The sequence below is a fragment of the Oncorhynchus clarkii genome, chromosome 19, assembly GCF_045791955.1.
Source record: "Oncorhynchus clarkii lewisi isolate Uvic-CL-2024 chromosome 19, UVic_Ocla_1.0, whole genome shotgun sequence".
Classification (NCBI taxonomy): Eukaryota; Metazoa; Chordata; class Actinopteri; order Salmoniformes; family Salmonidae; genus Oncorhynchus; species Oncorhynchus clarkii.
Genome location: NC_092165.1, coordinates 62,050,033 through 62,070,674, shown reverse-complemented (window position 1 = coordinate 62,070,674; position 20,642 = coordinate 62,050,033). Strand labels below are relative to the sequence as shown.

The window sequence follows — 20,642 nt, the reverse complement described above, 5'->3', positions numbered from 1 at the left end:
CAAGGAGTGGGACAGTAAAGAATAGAACTCTTTCAAGGAGCAGGACAGTATAAAGTCTAGAACTCTTTCAAAAGGCGGGACAGTAAAGACTAGAACTCTTTCAAGGAGCAGGACAGTAAAGACTAGAACTCTTTCAAGGAGCAGGACAGTATAAAGACTAGATCTCTTTCAAGGAGTGGGACAGTATAAAGACTAGAACTCTTTCAAGGAGTGGGACAGTATAAAGACTAGAACTCTTTCAAGGAGTGGGACAGTATAAAGGCTAGAACTCTTTCAAGGAGTGGGACAGTATAAAGACTAGAACTCTTTCAAGGAGTGGGACAGTATAAAGACTAGAACTCTTTCAAGGAGTGGGACAGTATAAAGACTAGAACTCTTTCAAGGAGCAGGACAGTATAAAGGCTAGAACTCTTTCAAGGAGCGGGACAGTATAAAGACTAGAACTCTTTCAAGGAGAGGGACAGTATAAAGACTAGAACTCTTTCAAGGAGTGGGACAGTAAAGAATAGAACTCTTTCAAGGCGCAGGACAGTATAAAGACTAGAACTCTTTCAAAGGGCGGGACAGTAAAGACTAGAACTCTTTCAAGGAGCAGGACAGTAAAGACTAGAACTCTTTCAAGGAGCAGGACAGTATAAAGACTAGAACTCTTTCAAGGAGTGGGACAGTATAAAGACTTGAACTCTTTCAAGGAGTGGGACAGTATAAAGACTAGAACTCTTTCAAGGAGTGGGACAGTATAAAGGCTAGAACTCTTTCAAGGAGTGGGACAGTATAAAGACTAGAACTCTTTCAAGGAGTGGGACAGTATAAAGACTAGAACTCTTTCAAGGAGTGGGACAGTATAAAGACTAGAACTCTTTCAAGGAGCGGGACAGTATAAAGACTAGAACTCTTTCAAGGAGTGGGACAGTAAAGACTAGAACTCTTTCAAGGAGTGGGACAGTAAAGACTAGAACTCTTTCAAGGAGCAGGACAGTATAAAGACTAGAACTCTTTCAAGGAGCAGGACAGTAAAGACTAGAACTCTTTCAAGGAGCAGGACAGTATAAAGACTATAACTCTTTCAAGGAGCAGGACTGTATAAAGGCTAGAACTCTTTCAAGGAGTGGGACAGTATAAAGACTAGAACTCTTTCAAGGAGTGGGACAGTATAATGACTAGAACTCTTTCAAGGAGCAGGACAGTATAAAGACTAGAACTCTTTCAAGGAGTGGGACAGTAAAGACTAGAACTCTTTCAAGGAGTGGGACAGTAAAGACTAGAACTCTTTCAAGGAGCAGGACAGTATAAAGACTAGAACTCTTTCAAGGAGCAGGACAGTATAAAGACTAGAACTCCTTGAAAGGAGTGGGACAGTATAAAGACTAGAACTCTTTCAAGGAGCGGGACAGTATAAAGACTAGAACTCTTTCAAGGAGAGGGACAGTATAAAGACTAGAACTCTTTCAAGGAGTGGGACAGTATAAAGACTAGAACTCTTTCAAGGAGCAGGACAGTATAAAGGCTAGAACTCTTTCAAGGAGTGGGACAGTATAAAGACTAGAACTCTTTCAAGGAGTGGGACAGTATAAAGACTAGAACTCTTTCAAGGAGCAGGACAGTATAAAGACTAGAACTCTTTCAAGGAGTGGGACAGTAAAGACTAGAACTCTTTCAAGGAGTGGGACAGTAAAGACTAGAACTCTTTAAAGGAGCAGGACAGTAAAGACTAGAACTCTTTCAAGGAGCAGGACAGTATAAAGACTAGAACTCCTTGAAAGGAGTGGGACAGTATAAAGACTAGAACTCCTTCAAGGAGCGGGACAGTATAAAGACTAGAACTCTTTCAAGGAGTGGGACAATATAAAGGCTAGAACTCTTTCAAGGCGCAGGACAGTAAAGACTAGAACTCTTTCAAGGAGCAGGACAGTATAAAGACTAGAACTCTTTCAAGGAGCAGGACAGTATAAAGGCTAGAACTCTTTCAAGGAGTGGGACAGTAATTTATGAAATCCTGCTACGACCATCAAACAGTCAAAAGGTCAATACAGGATGAAGATCGAATCCTACTACACATACTGCATTATGTCTATATACAGTGTTGTAACGATGTGCAAATAGTGAAAGTATAAAAAGGGAAAATAAATAAACATCAATATGGGTTGTATTTACAATGGTGTTTGTTCTTCACTGGTTGCCCTTTTCTTGTGGCAACAGGTCACAAATCTTGCTGCTGTGATGGAACACTGTGGTATTTCACCCAGTAGATATGGGAGTTTATCAAAATTGGATTTGTTTTCGAAATCTTTGTGGCTCTGTGTAATCTGAGGGAAATATGTCTCTCTAATATTGTCTCTATCTCTCTATGTGTCTCTCTGTGTCTCTTTCTGTGTATGTCTCTCTCTCTGTCTCTCTGTCTCTCTCTCTCTCTCTCTCTGTGTCTCTCTCTCTCTCTGTGTGCCTCTCTCTCTCTCTCTCTCTCTGTCTCTCTCTCTCTCTCTCTCTCTCTCTGTGTGTCTCTCTCTCTCTGTGTCTCTCTCTGTGCCTCTCTCTCTCTCTGTGCCTCTCTCTCTCTCTCTCTCTCTCTCTGTGCCTCTCTCTCTCTCTCTCTCTCTCTCTGTGCCTCTCTCTCTCTCTCCCTCTCTCTCTCTGTGCCTCTCTCTCTCTCTCTCTCTCTGTGCCTCTCTCTCTCTCTCTCTCTCTGTGCCTCTCTCTCTCTCTCTCTCTCTGTGCCTCTCTCTCTCTCTCTCTCTCTCTCTCTCTCTCTCTCTCTCTCTCTCTCTCTGTGCCTCTCTCACTTTCTCCCTTGAATTGTTTGAGGTTTGACCTAGTTTCCAGGCCTCACAATTCCACCATCCATCCCAACCCTTAGCCTGATGGCTTTTTCCAATAAACCTTTCACCTCCAGTCTCCAGTTTCCCTTAAACTTCTCAAAAAATGCCCTACTCCCAGATTATGCAACCCCAGAGAGGCTCCGTCAATATATCAATATTGGCATGTTCCTCAATATGCCAACAGCCTGCAACATATCAACAAATAAAACATTGTTTCATGACTTGGTTTTGTTCTTTACACACTGTTCTGATAAGGAGATAAGGAGTTATAATAGGAAGATATGCAGAGCATAGGCACAGAGAATAGACTACATATTTTAATTACTAAGTCATAGGCTTGTCCCATTCTACAGGCATTTCCTCTTGGCCAGAGACCAGAAGACGATGACAACACCACACTCACTACAGGCAGAATGTGATTTACCTACACGTTCGGAAAAGTGCCTTCGGAAAGTATTCAGACCCTTTGCTATGAGACTCGAAATTGAACTCAGGTGCATCCTGTTTCCCATTGATCATTCTTGAGATGTTTCTACAACTTGATTGGAGTCCATCTGTAGTAAATTCAACTGATTGGACATGATTTGGAAAGGCACACACACCTGTCTATATAAGGTCCCACAGTTCACAGTGCATGTCAGAGAAAAAACCAAACCATGAGGTTGAAGGATCTGTATGTAGAGCTCAGAGACAGGATTGTGTCAAGGCACAGATCTGGGGAAGGGTACCAACACATTTCTGCAGCATTGAAGGTCCCCAAGAACACAGTGGCCTCCATCATTCTTAAATGGAAGATGTTTGGAACCACCAAGACTCCTCCTAGATCTGTCCGCCCGGCCAAACTCAGCAATTGGGGGAGAAGGGCCTTGGTCAGGGAGGTGACCAAGTACCCGATGGTCACTCTGACAGAGCTCCAGAGTTCCTCTATGGAGATGGGAGAACTTTCCAGAAGGACAACCATCTCTGCAGCACTCCACCAATCAGGCCTTTATGGTTGAGGGGCCAGACAGATGCCACTCCTCAGTAAAAGGCACATGACAGCCCGCTTGGAGTTTGACAAAATGCACCTAAAGACTCTCAGACCATGAGAAACAAGATTCTCTGGTCTGACGAAACCAAGATTGAACTCTTTGGCCTGAATGTCAAGCGTCACGTCTGGAGGAAACCTGGCACCATCCCTACGGTGAAGCATGGTGGTGGAAGCATCATGCTGTAGGGGTGTTTTTCAGGACCAGGGTCCATAGGGCACCCTATTCCCTATATAATGGACTACTTTAGACCAGGGTCCATAGGGCACCCTATTCCCTATATAATGGACTACTTTAGACCAGGGTCCATAGGGCACCCTATTCCCTATATAATGGACTACTTTAGACCAGGGTCCATAGGGCACCCTATTCCCTATATAATGGACTACTTTAGACCAGGCCTCTGATCAAACGCAGGGGACAGGGTGCCATTTGGAACGCAGAATGTTTCTACAGAGAGTGAGTTGTTACGGAACATTGGCATGACATTACCATTGTAAGGAACACCGGCGTGGTACCGGTCAAAATGACCCATTACTGCTGCTTCTCTTTTCAGAGGACAGCTACTGGCATTTCAGCCAGGTGTATGATCACAGACCCATTTCAGCCAGGTGTATGATCACAGACCCATTTCAGCCAGGTGTATGATCACAGACCCATTTCAGCCAGGTGTATGATCACAGAGACATTTCAGCCAGGTGTATGATCACAGACCCATTTCAGCCGGGTGTATGATCACAGACCCATTTCAGCCAGGTGTATGATCACAGACACATTTCAGCCAGGTGTATGATCACAGACCCATTTCAGCCAGGTGTATGATCACAGACCCATTTCAGCCAGGTGTATGATCACAGACCCATTTCAGCCAGGTGTATGATCACAGACCCATTTCAGCCAGGTGTATGATCACAGACCCATTTCAGCCAGGTGTATGATCACAGACCCATTTCAGCCAGGTGTATGATCACAGAGACATTTCAGCCAGGTGTATGATCACAGACCCATTTCAGCCGGGTGTATGATCACAGACCCATTTCAGCCAGGTGTATGATCACAGACACATTTCAGCCAGGTGTATGATCACAGACCCATTTCAGCCAGGTGTATGATCACAGACCCATTTCAGCCAGGTGTATGATCACAGACCCATTTCAGCCAGGTGTATGATCACAGACCCATTTCAGCCAGGTGTATGATCACAGACCCATTTCAGCCAGGTGTATGATCACAGACACATTTCGGCCACAAGATGGACATGTTGAGGCATTGGGTGTTTATAGATGTTACAAACCTCTGGACAGGACACTAGTCTATCTCCTGTTTCTATACTGAGACAGCTTGATGTACAGGACACCCCCTGAACAGGACACTAGTCTATCTCCTGTTTCTATACTGAGACAGCTTAATGTTCAGGACACCCCCTGGACAGGACACTAGTCTATCTCCTGTTTCTATACTGAGACAGCTTGATGTACAGTCCACCCCTAGACAGGACACTAGTCTATCTCCTGTTTCTATACTGAGACAGCTTGATGTTCAGGACACCCCCTAGGCAGGACACTAGTCTATATCCTGTTTCTATACTGAGACAGCTTGATGTTCAGGACACCCCCTAGGCAGGACACTAGTCTATCTCCTGTTTCTATACTGAGACAGCTTGATGTTCAGGACACCCCCTAGGCAGGACACTAGTCTATCTCCTGTTTCTATACTGAGACAGCTTGATGTTCAGGACACCCCCTAGGCAGGACACTAGTCTATCTCCTGTTTCTATACTGAGACAGCTTGATGTTCAGGACACCCCCTAGACAGGACACTAGTCTATCTCCTGTTTCTATACTGAGACAGCTTGATGTACAGTCCACCCCTAGACAGGACACTAGTCCATCTCCTGTTTCTGTAGTGAGACAGCTTGATGTACAGGACACCCCCTGGACAGGATGCTAGTGTATCGCAGGGCCTTACCCCCAATTAATCTCTTTAATGCTGAGTGCCAAGCAGGAACGAATCGGGTCCCATTTTTAGAGTCTTTGGTGTAGCGGTTAGAGAGGCTATTAAGCAACCGGATAGTTGCCGGTTCGAATTTCGGGTCTGGCGGGAAAAATCTAGCGGGAAGTGAGCTGGAAACCTGAGGGTTGCTGGTATCATATCCTAGATGCCATTGCCTGCTGTTGTGCCCTTAAGCAAGGCACTTAACCAAGTAGCTGCCCCCCCCCCCCCCCCCACGCCTTTCCAAAACCTCTATGTGTCTTTTGGAAGGGTTGGGTTATAAGTGGAAGACAAATTTCGGTTGGACCTTTATTCACAATTGACCAATAAAATGAACTTAATCTAAACGACTCGGCCAGGGATCGAACTCCACAACCTTCCAATCTCAGGGAGGACACTGAGTTGGAATGTACATTCTACACATTCTATTTCTATGCTGTATATATATATATCCATACTTACTGTGGTCTTGGAGGGGGGGCTGAGCTCCATCCAGTGCTGTGTCTCCTCAGGGCCCAGCTGTCTGAGGGAGAGGACACACTCTGCCACCGTTCTCTTCCTGGGGTGGTGGGTCTGCAGCCGGAATACCAGAGCACTGCAACGCAGCTGCTGCAGCCGCAACGTAAACACAAAGGTCTCCATGAAGACTGTGTCCTAGGAGGGAGGGAGGGAGGGAGGGAGGGGGGAGAGAGAGAGGGAGGGAGGGAGGGAGGGAGGGAGGGAGGGAGGGAGGGAGGGAGGGAGGGAGGGAGGGAGGGAGGGAGGGAGGAGAGAGAGAGAGCGAGAGAGGGAGGGTTGGGAGGGAGGGAGGGAGGGAGCAGAGATAGAAGATAAGGGCTCAATTCAATCCCCGTCGTGGGAGTTCAGCTGAACAGCGTGGTTGAAATGTAAAAGCCGATGTTCCAGCTTAAGTGTAGACAGCATTCACGGTTAAAAAAACGTTGCGAATGTCAGCTCAACCTGAAATGACCTTTGCATTTATATTGTAGAGTCTGTAAGGCTTGAATACAGCCCTTAGACAGTATTCCACTCTGTCCCGATAGTCTGCTACAAGAGAACCACTTTGTTTCTTGACTTATTTTATCCACCTCCTTGTCGCTCCTGGCGGAGCAAAGAGCCTCAACAGAGCAAATGGATGAACCCCGTTCTCACTTAGATTCCCTATAACACTTTATTCACTGGTACTAACTCGTTCTAGGCCTAATAAACCAGTCTGACTCTTCAAGGGCTGCAACAGCTCAACAACAGAAACACTACGCCAGACAAGAGAATAAAGTGACAACTATAAAAAAGCCAGTGATGTGGTTAAGGAATATAAGAGCTTTGAGGAGATCTCTCTCTCTCTCTCTATCTTCCTTGGCGGTGGTCAGATCTGGGTATGTATCCACAAAGCATTTTAGTGAAGGAGTGCTGATCTAGGATCTGTCCATATCATCTCATTCATTCTGATCTAGGATCTGTCCATATCATCTCATTCATTCTGATCTAGGATCTGTCCATATCATCTCATTCATTCTGATCTAGGATCTGTCCATATCATTTCATTCATTCTGATCTAGGATCTGTCCATATCCTCTCATTCATTCTGATTTAGGATCTGTCCATATCATCTCATTCATTCTGATCTAGGATCTGTCCATATCATCTCATTCATTCTGATCTAGGATCTGTCCATATCATCTCATTCATTCTGATCTAGGATCTGTCCATATCCTCTCATTCATTCTGATCTAGGATCTGTCCATATCCTCTCATTCATTCTGATCTAGGATCTGTCCATATCATCTCATTCATTCTGATCTAGGATCTGTCCATAACATCTCATTGATTCTGATTTAGGATCTGTCCATATCATCTCATTCATTATGATCTAGGATCTGTCCATATCATCTCATTCATTCTGATCTAGGATCTGTCCATAACATCTCATTGATTCTGATTTAGGATCTGTCCATATCATCTCATTCATTATGATCTAGGATCTGTCCATATCATCTCATTCATTCTGATCTAGGATCTGTCCATATCATCTCATTCATTCTGATCTAGGATCTGTCCATATCATCTCATTCATTCTGATCTAGGATCCGTCCATATCCTCTCATTCATTCTGATCTAGGATCTGTTCATATCATCTCATTCATTCTGATCTAGGATCTGTCCATATCATCATTCATTCTGATCTAGGATCTGTCCATATCCTCTCATTCATTCTGATCTAGGATCTGTCCATATCCTCTCATTCATTCTGATCTAGGATCTGTCCATATCATCTCATTCATTCTGATCTAGGATCTGTCCATATCCTCTCATTCATTCTGATCTAGGATCTGTTCATATCATCTCATTCATTCTGATCTAGGATCTGTCCATATCATCATTCATTCTGATCTAGGATCTGTCCATATCCTCTCATTCATTCTGATCTAGGATCTGTCCATATCCTCTCATTCATTCTGATCTAGGATCTGTCCATATCATCTCATTCATTCTGATCTAGGATCTGTCCATAACATCTCATTCATTCTGATTTAGGATCTGTCGATATCATCTCATTCATTCTGATCTAGGATCTGTCCATAACATCTCATTGATTCTGATTTAGGATCTGTCCATATCATCTCATTCATTCTGATCTAGGATCTGTCCATAACATCTCATTCATTCTGATTTAGGATCTGTCGATATCATCTTTCATTCATTCTGATCTAGGATCTGTCCATATCATCTCATTCATTCTGATCTAGGATCTGTCCATATCATCTCATTCATTCTGATCTAGGATCTGTCCATATCATCTCATTCATTCTGATCTAGGATCTGTCCATATCATCTCATTCATTCTGATCTAGGATCTGTCCATATCATCTCATTCATTCTGATCTAGGATCTGTCGATATCATCTTTCATTCATTCTGATCTAGGATCTGTCCATATCATCTCATTCATTCTGATCTAGGATCTGTCCATATCATCTCATTCATTCTGATCTAGGATCTGTCCATATCATCTCATTCATTCTGATCTAGGATCTGTCGATATCATCTTTCATTCATTCTGATCTAGGATCTGTCCATATCATCTCATTCATTCTGATCTAGGATCTGTCCATATCATCTCATTCATTATGATCTAGGATCTGTCCATATCATCTCATTCATTCTGATCTAGGATCTGTCGATATCATCTTTCATTCATTCTGATCTAGGATCTGTCCATATCATCTCATTCATTCTGATCTAGGATCTGTCCATATCATCTCATTCATTATGATCTAGGATCTGTCCATATCATCTCATTCATTATGATCTAGGATCTGTCCATATCATCTTATTCATTCTGATCTAGGATCTGTCGATATCATCTTTCATTCATTCTGATCTAGGATCTGTCCATATCATCTCATTCATTCTGATCTAGGATCTGTCCATATCATCTCATTCATTCTGATCTAGGATCTGTCCATATCATCTCATTCATTATGATCTAGGATCTGTCCATATCATCTCATTCATTCTGATCTAGGATCTGTCCATATCATCTTATTCATTCTGATCTAGGATCTGTCGATATCATCTTTCATTCATTCTGATCTAGGATCTGTCCATATCATCTCATTCATTCTGATCTAGGATCTGTCCATATCATCTCATTCATTCTGATCTAGGATCTGTCCATATCATCTCATTCATTATGATCTAGGATCTGTCCATATCATCTCATTCATTCTGATCTAGGATCTGTCCATATCATCTTATTCATTCTGATCTAGGATCTGTCGATATCATCTTTCATTCATTCTGATCTAGGATCTGTCCATATCATCTCATTCATTCTGATCTAGGATCTGTCCATATCATCTCATTCATTATGAACTGAAAGGCTCAACTGATCCTAGATCAGCTCTTCTACTCATAGACACTTTGTGGATACAGGCCCTGAGCAGGTAATATAATGGCCATGGGAGAGAAAGGAATGAGATCAGCTCCCAGAGACCTTTCCTCTCTATTCAACACACGTTGCCTATCAAACCGAGCACCAATGTCTAGGAGAATACTGTTATCAGAACTTCTACTTGGATTGGATGTGAAGCTATTAGTTAACTGACCATCAGTGGCCCAGTGTTTTAGATAGGTGAGGTCATGCTACAGTAGCCTGGTTCCTGTGGTCCAGTGTTTTAGATAGGTGAGGTCATGCTACAGTAGCCTGGTTGCTGTGGTCCAGTGTTTTAGATAGGTGAGGTCATGCTACAGTAGCCTGGTTGCTGTGGTCCAGTGTTTTAGATAGGTGAGGTCATGCTACAGTAGCCTGGTTTCTGTGGTCCAGTGTTTTTAGATAGGTGAGGTCATGCTACAGTAGCCTGGTTCCAGTGGTCCAGTGTTTTAGATAGGTGAGGTCATGCTACAGTAGCCTGGTTCCTGTGGCTCAGTGTTTTAGATAGGTGAGGTCATGCTACAGTAGCCTGGTTCCTGTGGCCCAGTGTTTTAGATAGGTGAGGTCATGCTACATTAGCCTGGTTCCTGTGGTCCAGTGTTTTAGATAGGTGAGGTCATGCTACAGTAGCCTGGTTCCTGTGGTCCAGTGTTTTTAGATAGGTGAGGTCATGCCACAGTAGCCTGGTTCCAGTGGTCCAGTGTTTTAGATAGGTGAGGTCATGCTACAGTAGCCTGGTTCCTGTGGCCCAGTGTTTTAGATAGGTGAGGTCATGCTACAGTAGCCTGGTTCCTGTGTTTTAGATAGGCGAGGTCATGCTACAGTAGCCTGGTTCCAGTGTTTTAGATAGGTGAGGTCATGCTACAGTAGCCTGGTTCCTGTGTTTTAGATAGGCGAGGTCATGCTACAGTAGCCTGGTTCCAGTGTTTTAGATAGGTGAGGTCATGCTACAGTAGCCTGGTTCCTGTGTTTTAGATAGGTGAGGTCATCCTACAGTAGCCTGGTTCCAGATGTTTTTGTGCTGTCTTTTCAACTCCAAACAACTATAGACGTTTGCTATGGGCCAACAAACACAACGAGGTATGGGACCACCAGGCTGACGATAGTCTGGATGTGACTGGAGTAGTATAGTATTGTACAGTACAACCACATCTTAGTCTGGTACCAGATCTGTTTGCGTTGTCTTTCCTACATCACTGATCATAGGAGTTGGTATGACAGCGCCAACAGATCTGGTACCAGGCTAAGATGTGGTTGGGATGTGTTAAATAACTTACCGGAGAAACTTCCTTGACGGAGCTCTTGAACTGTACTGGTTTGGTCATAGTGATGATGCCTTTAAAGCTCATCTTCTGCTGCTCACTGCTGTTCTGAACGAGGGACACATCCTTACACTGAGAGAAGGAGAGAAAGAATCATTGAAGGTCTGGCTACAGAGTTGGAGGGCTGGCTACAGAGTTGGAGGTCTGGCTACAGAGCTAGAGATCTGGCTACAGAGCTAGAGGTCTGGCTACAGAGCTAGAGGGCTGGCTACAGAGTTGAAGGTCTGGCTACAGATCTAGAGGTCTGGCTACAGAGCTAGAGGTCTGGCTACAGATCTAGAGGTCTGGCTACAGAGTTGGAGGTCTGGCTACAGATCTAGAGGTCTGGCTACAGAGCTAGAGGTCTGGCTACAGAGCTAGAGGTCTGGCTACAGAGCTGGAGAGCTGGCTACAGAGTTGGGGGTATGGCTACAGAGTTGGGGGTATGGCTACATAGTTGGAGAGCTGGCTACAGAGTTGGAGGTCTGGCTACAGAGCTAGGTGTCTGGCTACAGAGCTGGAGGTCTGGCTACAGAGCTAGAGGTCTGGCTACAGAGCTAGAAGTCTGGCTACAGAGTTAGAGATCTGGCTACAGAGCTGGAGAGCTGGCTACAGAGTTGGGGGTATGGCTACAGAGTTGGGGGTATGGCTACATAGTTGGAGAGCTGGCTACAGAGTTGGAGGTCTGGCTACAGAGCTAGGTGTCTGGCTACAGAGCTAGAGGTCTGGCTACAGAGCTAGAGGTCTGGCTACAGAGCTAGAGGGCTGGCTACAGAGTTAGAGATCTGGCTACAGAGCTGGAGAGCTGGCTACAGAGTTGGGGGTATGGCTACAGAGCTAGAGGTCTGGCTACAGAGCTAGAGGTCTGGCTACAGATCTAGAGGTCTGGCTACAGATCTAGAGGTGTGGCTACAGAGTTGGAAGGCTCGGTATCGTAGTGTATTTATTATACAGGGACTTGTGTCGCCATTTACTTGTTAGTGTATCTACATTGTGATTGTTTTGTTATATGACCAGAAGTCTATGACCATTTTAAGTTTTGCTTGGATAGGAAATATTTGCTCATCATTATTCCTCTTGAGTGAGGAACCTCTCAGAGCAGTGACTTGTAAAGAGAGAGGAGATATTGAGATGGAGATTCTGGGCCCTGGTTTCTGTTGCAACAGTCTGAGACAGAGGCCCCATTCAGCCACCTAGAAGGCAGGTACAATGGGCCCTTTAGTCCCCAAATCCCTCATCCTCACCCCTCCTCCCGGCCTGAAACCGTACCTGTACCAACGTGATCCACACCTGCTCCAGGGCCTCCTGGTAACTCAGCCGGACACACACCATCCCCAGCTCCCTCTCATCGCCTGACAACGTGATGGACTCTACAAGACAAGCACAACAGAGACATACGTTAGCTCAACGGAAAACACAACGTCGTAGCCTACACTCCAAGAAAAATAGGGTTCCGAAAGGTTTCTTCGGCTATCCCCATAGGAGAACCCTTTTGGGTTCCGTGTAGAACCCTCTGTGGAAAAGGTTCTACATTGTATTTTGAATGATTTAATGAATGATTTAATTTATTTCTGTCTAGACAGGAGTAATTATAGTATTTACATTTCCATTTACTTACCTATTGGACTGTTCTGCCGTTTCTCTCCTGTTTAACACTCTTAGAAACAAATGGTGCTATCTAGAAACTGAAATGGTTCTTTGGCTTTCCCCATAGGAGAACCCTTTGAAGAACCCTTTTTGGTTCAGAGGGTTCTACATGGAACCCAAAAGGGGTTATTCTATGGAGACTGCCAAATAAAACTTTTGGGGGGAAAAAAAACTCTAAGAGTTTATTGGTTTTCATATCACCTTTCTTTCGTTGTCCAGAAACCAAAAGGCACAATCCTAGACATATTATCAACCCATCCTAGTTGTTGCATCTTTAGATTCCCCCACTTTCTAAGTTTCAAACATAGATTTTAATCTGTCACATATGGAACAGCTATCACGTGCTCTGTTCAGAATGGTGTTTTCCCAGGTGTGATGTTTTAGAATGGTGTTTTTTCCAGGTGGTCTGTTCAGAATGGTGTTTTTTCAGGTGTGCTGTTTAGAATGGTGTTTTCACGTGAATTGCATTTTGACATATGTTTGAAATTGACTGCTTCATTACATGAGTTGCATGTTCTGTTCATTACCATAATTGAAATGTGGTTTATGTCAAACCCTGGTGTGTGTGTGTGTGTGTGTGTGTGTGTGTGTGTGTGTGTGTGTGCGTGCGTGTGTGTGTGCCTGCGTGCGTGCGTGCGTATGTGTGTGTGTGCCTGCGTGTGTGTGTGCCTGCGTGTAATGGTGTAATGGTTACCAAGACTACGGCTGCTCCCCAGGGAGTCCCTGGTAGAGGACGAAGCACTGCTGCTCTGGACGTTGGACACACTGTCATACCGCTGCATCGGGATAAAACACACAACGTAAACCACTGGACGCAAATGTCGCAACAAAACACAGAGACAACATTGCACGATATCAAGAGAAAGTCAACAGGACGTGAACAGGATACTCAAACAGCCTCTGTTTTATTATCTTCCTGTATGCATAATTACACTACAGTAAACACAGCAACAGCTGTAAAAAAGGTAGTTTCCTCAATAAGGCGTTGTAAAAACAATACAACACACTAAAGACAGCCAAACAACTACTTGCGCTACTTTTGACCAGGGCCCATAGGTCAATATAATACCATTTGGAATACAACTCAGGAGTACTAATTCGTTCAGACGGAAGCACGCGCAGCACTGGAGTTTATCGCGTTATTTATGACGAGGTTCCGTACGAGAGCTTGTAATGTTTCTTTGTGGTTTTGGGGGCGAGACACGAGATACGGAGTATTCATAACGGCTTCACTATCGATATATATATATACCTGGTAACCAATGGGTTGTTGATGACACGCGAATACGACACAGAACTACGCGATATCCTTTACTAATGCAGCGAAGAGAACCCCACCCGGACAGCCCTAACCAAACCCTTTGTAAAACACTACATATAAATGTTTTGGATTGATTTCCACTTCATTTAACACAATCAACAGAGATTTGCTCCGTCTTTTACCAGACAGCGCGTTGAGTAACGGTCAATGAAAACACCGACGGTACAAGTGACGCACAATGATTTAAGAGGTTCAGAAATAGGTACGGCAGCTCATAGGTTAGGTGTTAGGCTTGGTTTACTGTGGCTTCACAGGTGCTGAGTTAAATCAATATGACAATAAACATAAAACCTCACCTGTATGTGGCTGTGAAGGCTGGGGTTAGACAGATTAAACATAGATTTACTCAGACTCTGTCTTCCAGTCTTCATATTCCCACCTGAAAGCCAAGCCAACCAAGAGGATTTATACCAATGTGAAAGCCAAGCCAACAGTTAACGGTACCTAAAAAACACAGGGAATATCTAAATCTAAAACATACACTGTGAACCTTTCTTAGTGTAATGATTTTCTATTTTATTTTTCTGATATTCTAGTTATACACCTGATTCAGAGGTCCTGGTCTCGCCTCACACTATATCCATAATGCTAAAATAATGGGAATGGTAGATAACCGCAAACTGTCGAAAATGTTGAAAAATCCAAAAACGGAAGCTCGGATACAAAAACATTGCAAAACAGTATCAGATTTTTATGTTAATATTCAAAAATCTGCAGATTTAAAAAAGAAAAATCTGTGCATGATATAGTGCCAACAAAATTAACTTTTTTTTAGATTCCATCGCATTTTCATTTTTACAGTACAGGGTTAGTGTGATTTTACAGTACAGGGTTAGTGTGATTTTACAGTACATGGTTAGTGTGATTTTACAGTACAGGGTTAGTGTGATTTTACAGTACAGGGTTAGTGTGATTTTACAGTACAGGGTTAGTGTGATTTTACAGTACAGGGTTAGTGTGATTTTACAGTACAGGGTCAGTGTGATTTTACAGTACAGGGTTAGTGTGATTTTACAGTACATGGTTAGTGTGATTTTACAGTACAGGGTTAGTGTGATTTTACAGTACAGGGTTAGTGTGATTTTACAGTACAGGGTTAGTGTGATTTTACAGTACAGGGTTAGTGTGATTTTACAGTACAGGGTTAGTGTGATTTTACAGTACATGGTTAGTGTGATTTTACAGTACAGGGTTAGTGTGATTTTACAGTACAGGGTTAGTGTGATTTTACAGTACAGTGTTAGTGTGATTTTACAGTACAGGGTTAGTGTGATTTTACAATACAGGGTTAGTGTGATTTTACAGTACATGGTTAGTGTGATTTTACAGTACAGGGTTAGTGTGATTTTACAGTACAGGGTTAATGTGATTTTACAGTACAGGGTTAGTGTTAGGGTGACATCACAGTACACACCTGATCCACGGGGAGTCTTTTTCAGGGTGCTGTGTTGTGTTGTCCCGGGACACATGTTGGGGGAGGAGTCAGGGTTATAGATGATATGACTGTCCCCTGACAGCTCAGCCTTCCTCTCTGCATAGGCGCTACTGGCTGACACCGGGGTACACAAAGGTTAGAGGTCACAGGTCTGAAGTTACAGGACACATCACCTAAACCTGGGGTACACACAGAGTTTATCAACATAATCAATGCAAAGTTGGTACATTATTGTGATAGTTTGACCCTGGTCAAAACCATTCATCTTGGGGTGGTGTTCCAAAATGCAATCATATCACACACAATTTTACCATTTATAAAATGGTCATATACACTGAGTGTACAAAACATTAAGAACACCTTCCTTATATTGAGTTGCACAGTTTTGTCAAGTCGGTTGGATGTCCAATGGTGGACCATTCTTGATACACACGGGAAACTGTTGTGCGTGGAAGAAAAAAAACCCAGCAGCGTTGCAGTTCTTGACACAACCAGCGCGCCTGGCACCGACTACCATACCTCATTCAAAGGCACGTACATACTTTGTCATGCCCTTTCACCCTCTGAATGACACACACACACACAATCCATGTCTCAATGCTTAAAAATCCTTCTTTAACCAGTCTCCTCCGATTCATCTACGCTGATTGAAGTGGATTTAACAAGTGACATCAATAAGGGAACATAGCTTTCACCTGGATTCACCTGGTCAGTCTATGTCATGTAAAGAGCAAGTGTTCTTAGCGTTTCCTATACTCAGTGTATATCTTTTTTTTAATACAGACTAGCTGAAAAAAATAAGTGTAACTTGACAAATTATCCAAAGGATTATTATAATTTGCTAGTGAAAAAAAAAGTGAAGGAGCCAAGTGTAGACTACGGCTAAAAAATGTAGCCAGAGAAGGAAGAGGAAGCAAGACACCCCACTCCAGCTGTTTTTTTCCCCCCTGGTTCAATGAAAGTCAATTCAACTAAGTAGACCAGACCCCAGCTACTATTACATTGGTGTCTATGGGAGACCCGCCCCTTTAAAAAATATTGAATGATAAAAGGCCTGAGTGAACTATATTCATTCATCTCCCATCTTTGCTGTAGCCAAAGAAGATCTGTTATGTTGCTCAACTCAGTCGCGACTCGCCGACTTTGCAGGTGCACCTGATTAATTAATAAACAACGCCATGCCAGTGGGTGGTACCATTCAAATAAACCCCAGCCCTGAAACGAAATGTACTGTGAGCTAAAAAAAATAATGTACAAGTTATTTCATAGGTAAAGACTCACGTTTGGCAAGAATTTGCACGAAGCTGACAGTTCCCGGTGTCACTTCAAGACCAAATACGTCATACTTTGACTAAGCTTGAAAAAAAATGTGATTTCTACTGGTGTGGCCATTTAAAAGTTAAACGACAAATATTTAGGCTGTATTGAAACGTTATATTTAAGTTCTAGGTCGAGGAATAGCCGCTCGGATCAGAGAAGAGGCAGGACGGATGTTAAGCTACCCCTGGATAACTGAGCCTGCTGGATCCACAGGTCTATGTGTCTACACTGTATAGGACGACTTGGGAGAATGATGGTCCGCAACAGACAACGCAACAGTATCAGAAGTAAAAAAAAATACAGACAGACGGTCCTGTTACTGTGCCTTTCCTAGACCTTATAATCTGTCGAGAGTAGACACAGAACTGATCCAAAATGGAACGAAACATTCGAATAATGCCATTATTTAAATGGTGTTTTCACTGCAGTTTACAGTTAATAGTTTTTTTGGAAAAGTCTAGAGTAGAATTGCACTCACTTGAAAAAACAAAACAATAATGCAAATATGAATTGGAATGTGGTGTTGTTGTCTTAAGTAGGATAGTTTTACTGTCCCCTAACGCCATAAAAAAATGTCATTAACTGTACCCTTTTGTAGTAATACTAAACAACACCTAACGACCAAGAGATGTTTCAGCCTTTTGGTATTGTAGCGAACGCTGAGGCAAGGAATATAACTCGGGTCACCGGATGTGAAAGACAAAACAACAACAACAACAACACCCTATACATCACCCCAGTTGGGTAACGTGGCTCCTATAGCGAGTTCTGCCACACTGCCCCCTCTGTACTTGAAGGCACGTCGCGGTGCTTCGACTACTCAGCCCGCTAGAACCGTGCGTTCCAAAGGCCGCACGACCGCCATTCTCACTTCTGACACCAGTGTAGCAAACGGCAGGACATGGAAGTGAAACCGACTCAATGGCATGTAAGGCAAACACTCCTATGTAAGGCAAACACCCCTATGTAAGGAAAACACCCTATGTAAGGCAAACACTCCTATGTAAGGCAAACACTCCTATGTAAGGCAAACACTCCTATGTAAGGCAAACACCCCTATGTAAGGAAAACACTCCTATGTAAGGCAAACACTCCTATGTAAGGCAAACACTCCTATGTAAGGAAAACACCCTATGTAAGGCAAACACCCTTTGCATATATAGTAAATGAAATGTGTAAGGCTTAAACAAGATCAATAGGGGAGCTTTTTGTTGTTGAGCTGTCTCTCTCGCGTTTCGACCGTTCTTAATTGCGTAATGCCTCACCTGGCCTTCTCCCGCTGCCTATCAGCTAGTCCTCTATGTTCTATGTGGAGTTAAAATAGAAAACGTGTGCATATTTGAACGATTGTATGTGTGGTATGATTGCCAGTTAACCTATTGCAGATCGATCTGGACAAACGATCCACCGACCACTATTGTCACTATGGATACAGGGCAGGATAGAACATCTTGGCCATGTTCTGTTATAATCTCCACCCGGCACAGCCAGAAGAGGACTTGGCCACCCCACATAGCCTGGTTCCTCTCTAGGTTTCTTCCTAGGTTTTGGCCTTTCTAGGGAGTTTTTCCAAGCCACCGTGCTTCTACACCTGCATTGCTTGCTGTTTGGGGTTTTAGGCTGGGTTTCTGTACAGCACTTTGAGACATCAGCTGATGTACCAAGGGCTATATAAATAAATTTGATTTGATTTGATTTGATAGAGATGGCTATAGAGTTAAGCGTGGTGTATAAGAGAAGTACCAAAACAACTTGATAGGGAAGGAGCATATAAGAAGACTAGGAAAATATGGCTATGTGGAAGACAATATATAGTAAAACCTGAACACTTAGAACCTCTAGTAATAAAATATAGTTTTATATGGAAAAAAAGCTGTCTGGTCGGTTTAAAAAAAAAAACACACAATAAAAGACATTGATTGATTGGTTCGTACTGTGTAGCCACGGTGTCTGGTTGCCGAGGTAACGTGAGCCTGGCGGTTGGATGTAGGAAGGTTTGAACGTGGGGATGACAAAGGGAACGTCTTTCCCACCCGGGGGGAGTTTAGAGAGGAGATAGTCCTCCGATACCCCTACACTCTTCCTGGGGTCACATGAGATGGCTCTGGCAGGGGACATCTTCACCGTTATCACTACAGAGTAGGACATACATAGATCAGTTAAAATACACTGAACAAAAATATCAAAATGCAACAATTTCAATGATTTTACTGAGTTACAGTTGATTTAAGGAAATCAGTCAATTGAAATAAATTCATTAGGCCCTAATCTATGGATTTTACATGACTGGGCAGAGCCAGCGATGGCCCAGCCAATCAGAATGACTTTTTCTTCCCCACAAAAGGGCTTCATTACAGACAGAAATACTCCTCAATTTCATCAGCTGTCTCGGTGGCTGGTCTAGGACGATCCCGCATGTGAAGAAGGCGGATGTGGAAGTCCTGGGTTGCCGTGGTTACTCGTGGTCTTCAGTTGTGAGGCCAGCAGGACATACTACCAAATTCTCTAAAAACGAAGTTGCAGGCGACTTATGGAACATTTCTGGGGTCTTTTATTTCAGCTCATGAAACATCGGGACCAACACTTTACATGTTGTGTTTATATTTTTGTTCTGTATAGTTTAGTATAGTTTATAGTTTATAGTTTAGTATAGTTTAAGTTCACTTATTGAAAGAGATAATTCCACTCCCAGGGGGCATTTTCAATGTGAACTCTACAGAGTACAGGACATTCATCACATACCAATCACGTATCACATGTAATTTGGGCAATATCCTATATTTGACTATTTGAAATGGAAAAAGGAACAACTTACATGAAAGTAAAACAAAATGGTATTTTGTTCTGAAATCTATTTTATTTAACAAACAATTGTCAGAAGGATATAAGGCTATAAAACACGGAATAATCCAGTATAGTTGACAATATTTTTAAAAAAATATATATTTATAAAGTTAACAATTTACCTTGCTGTTTGATTGCCTTGTCTTTGCCTTGGAAGCATTTGCAGCAGTTATTGATGCATTCCATTGCCATGCTGTAATAGAGTCGAAATCAGGGTCGACATTTAAGCAGAGTGCAACGTTAAGCACAGGACAGGACGCAAACTACCTCTGAAAGAGTCTCATAACGACACTCATTCATTTCTAACTGACTGTTTTTTTGGGTTTTTTTGGACCACGAAATACTTCATGAAATAGTAGTCATCTATATCGTATGATGAGAATAGATCAATATCCAGAAAATGTAGTAACAATAAGATACCTGTAACAATAAACACCTATTATAATCTCTCAATAATCGGATCAACCAGAAAAAATACAACTTCTAAATTACCTGCAAAGCGGTTATCTCGCCGGGAATACGCAGAACTTGTATCTTTCTCTATAGAACAGGTGGAATAGTGGGAATTCTCCCAGTCTGTTTTGATCTGGGAAGCCTCCTCTGGAACCACAGAATAGTGTTGGGTCTTAGTGCCTGTCTATTATGGTGCTGGCTGACCCAGTGTTGGCACGCACTCTCTCTCGCTCTCACACACACACACTCTGTCTCAAGGGGAATGCCCTTCAACAAGACATTCTCGGAAGAACACCACAAGCTTCCTTCTCTGAACAAAGAGAACAAACAAGCAGTAGACTCAATTGCTTCCTTAATAAAGAACATACAATGGTCTCTACATACACTTGAAGTCGGGAAGTTTACATACACCTTAGCCAAATACATTAAACTCAGTTTTTCATAATTCCTGACATTTAATCCTAGTAAACATTCCCTGTCTTAGGTCAGTTAGGATCACCGGTTTATTTTAAGAATGTGAAATGTCAGAATAATAGTAGAGAGAATTATTTA

At 43.0% G+C, this 20,642-nt stretch overlaps 1 protein-coding gene across 1 annotated transcript in view; it reads right to left on the bottom strand.

The window, feature by feature from the left end:
• The window catches only part of LOC139374398 (tandem C2 domains nuclear protein), a 35,755-nt gene extending 15,925 nt beyond the window's left edge, over nt 1-19,830 (bottom strand). The window contains exons 1-8 of the mRNA XM_071115447.1: nt 19,760-19,830; nt 18,728-18,925; nt 15,453-15,587; nt 14,335-14,417; nt 13,412-13,493; nt 12,340-12,440; nt 11,047-11,163; nt 6,299-6,490 (exon numbers count right to left, since the gene is read on the bottom strand). Of these exons, the coding sequence (XP_070971548.1) occupies nt 6,299-6,490; nt 11,047-11,163; nt 12,340-12,440; nt 13,412-13,493; nt 14,335-14,417; nt 15,453-15,587; nt 18,728-18,925; nt 19,760-19,829 (978 nt within the window). The 5' untranslated portion in view covers nt 19,830. The remainder of the gene's footprint in view (nt 1-6,298; nt 6,491-11,046; nt 11,164-12,339; nt 12,441-13,411; nt 13,494-14,334; nt 14,418-15,452; nt 15,588-18,727; nt 18,926-19,759) is intronic.
• Between the last annotated feature and the right edge of the window lie 812 nt (nt 19,831-20,642).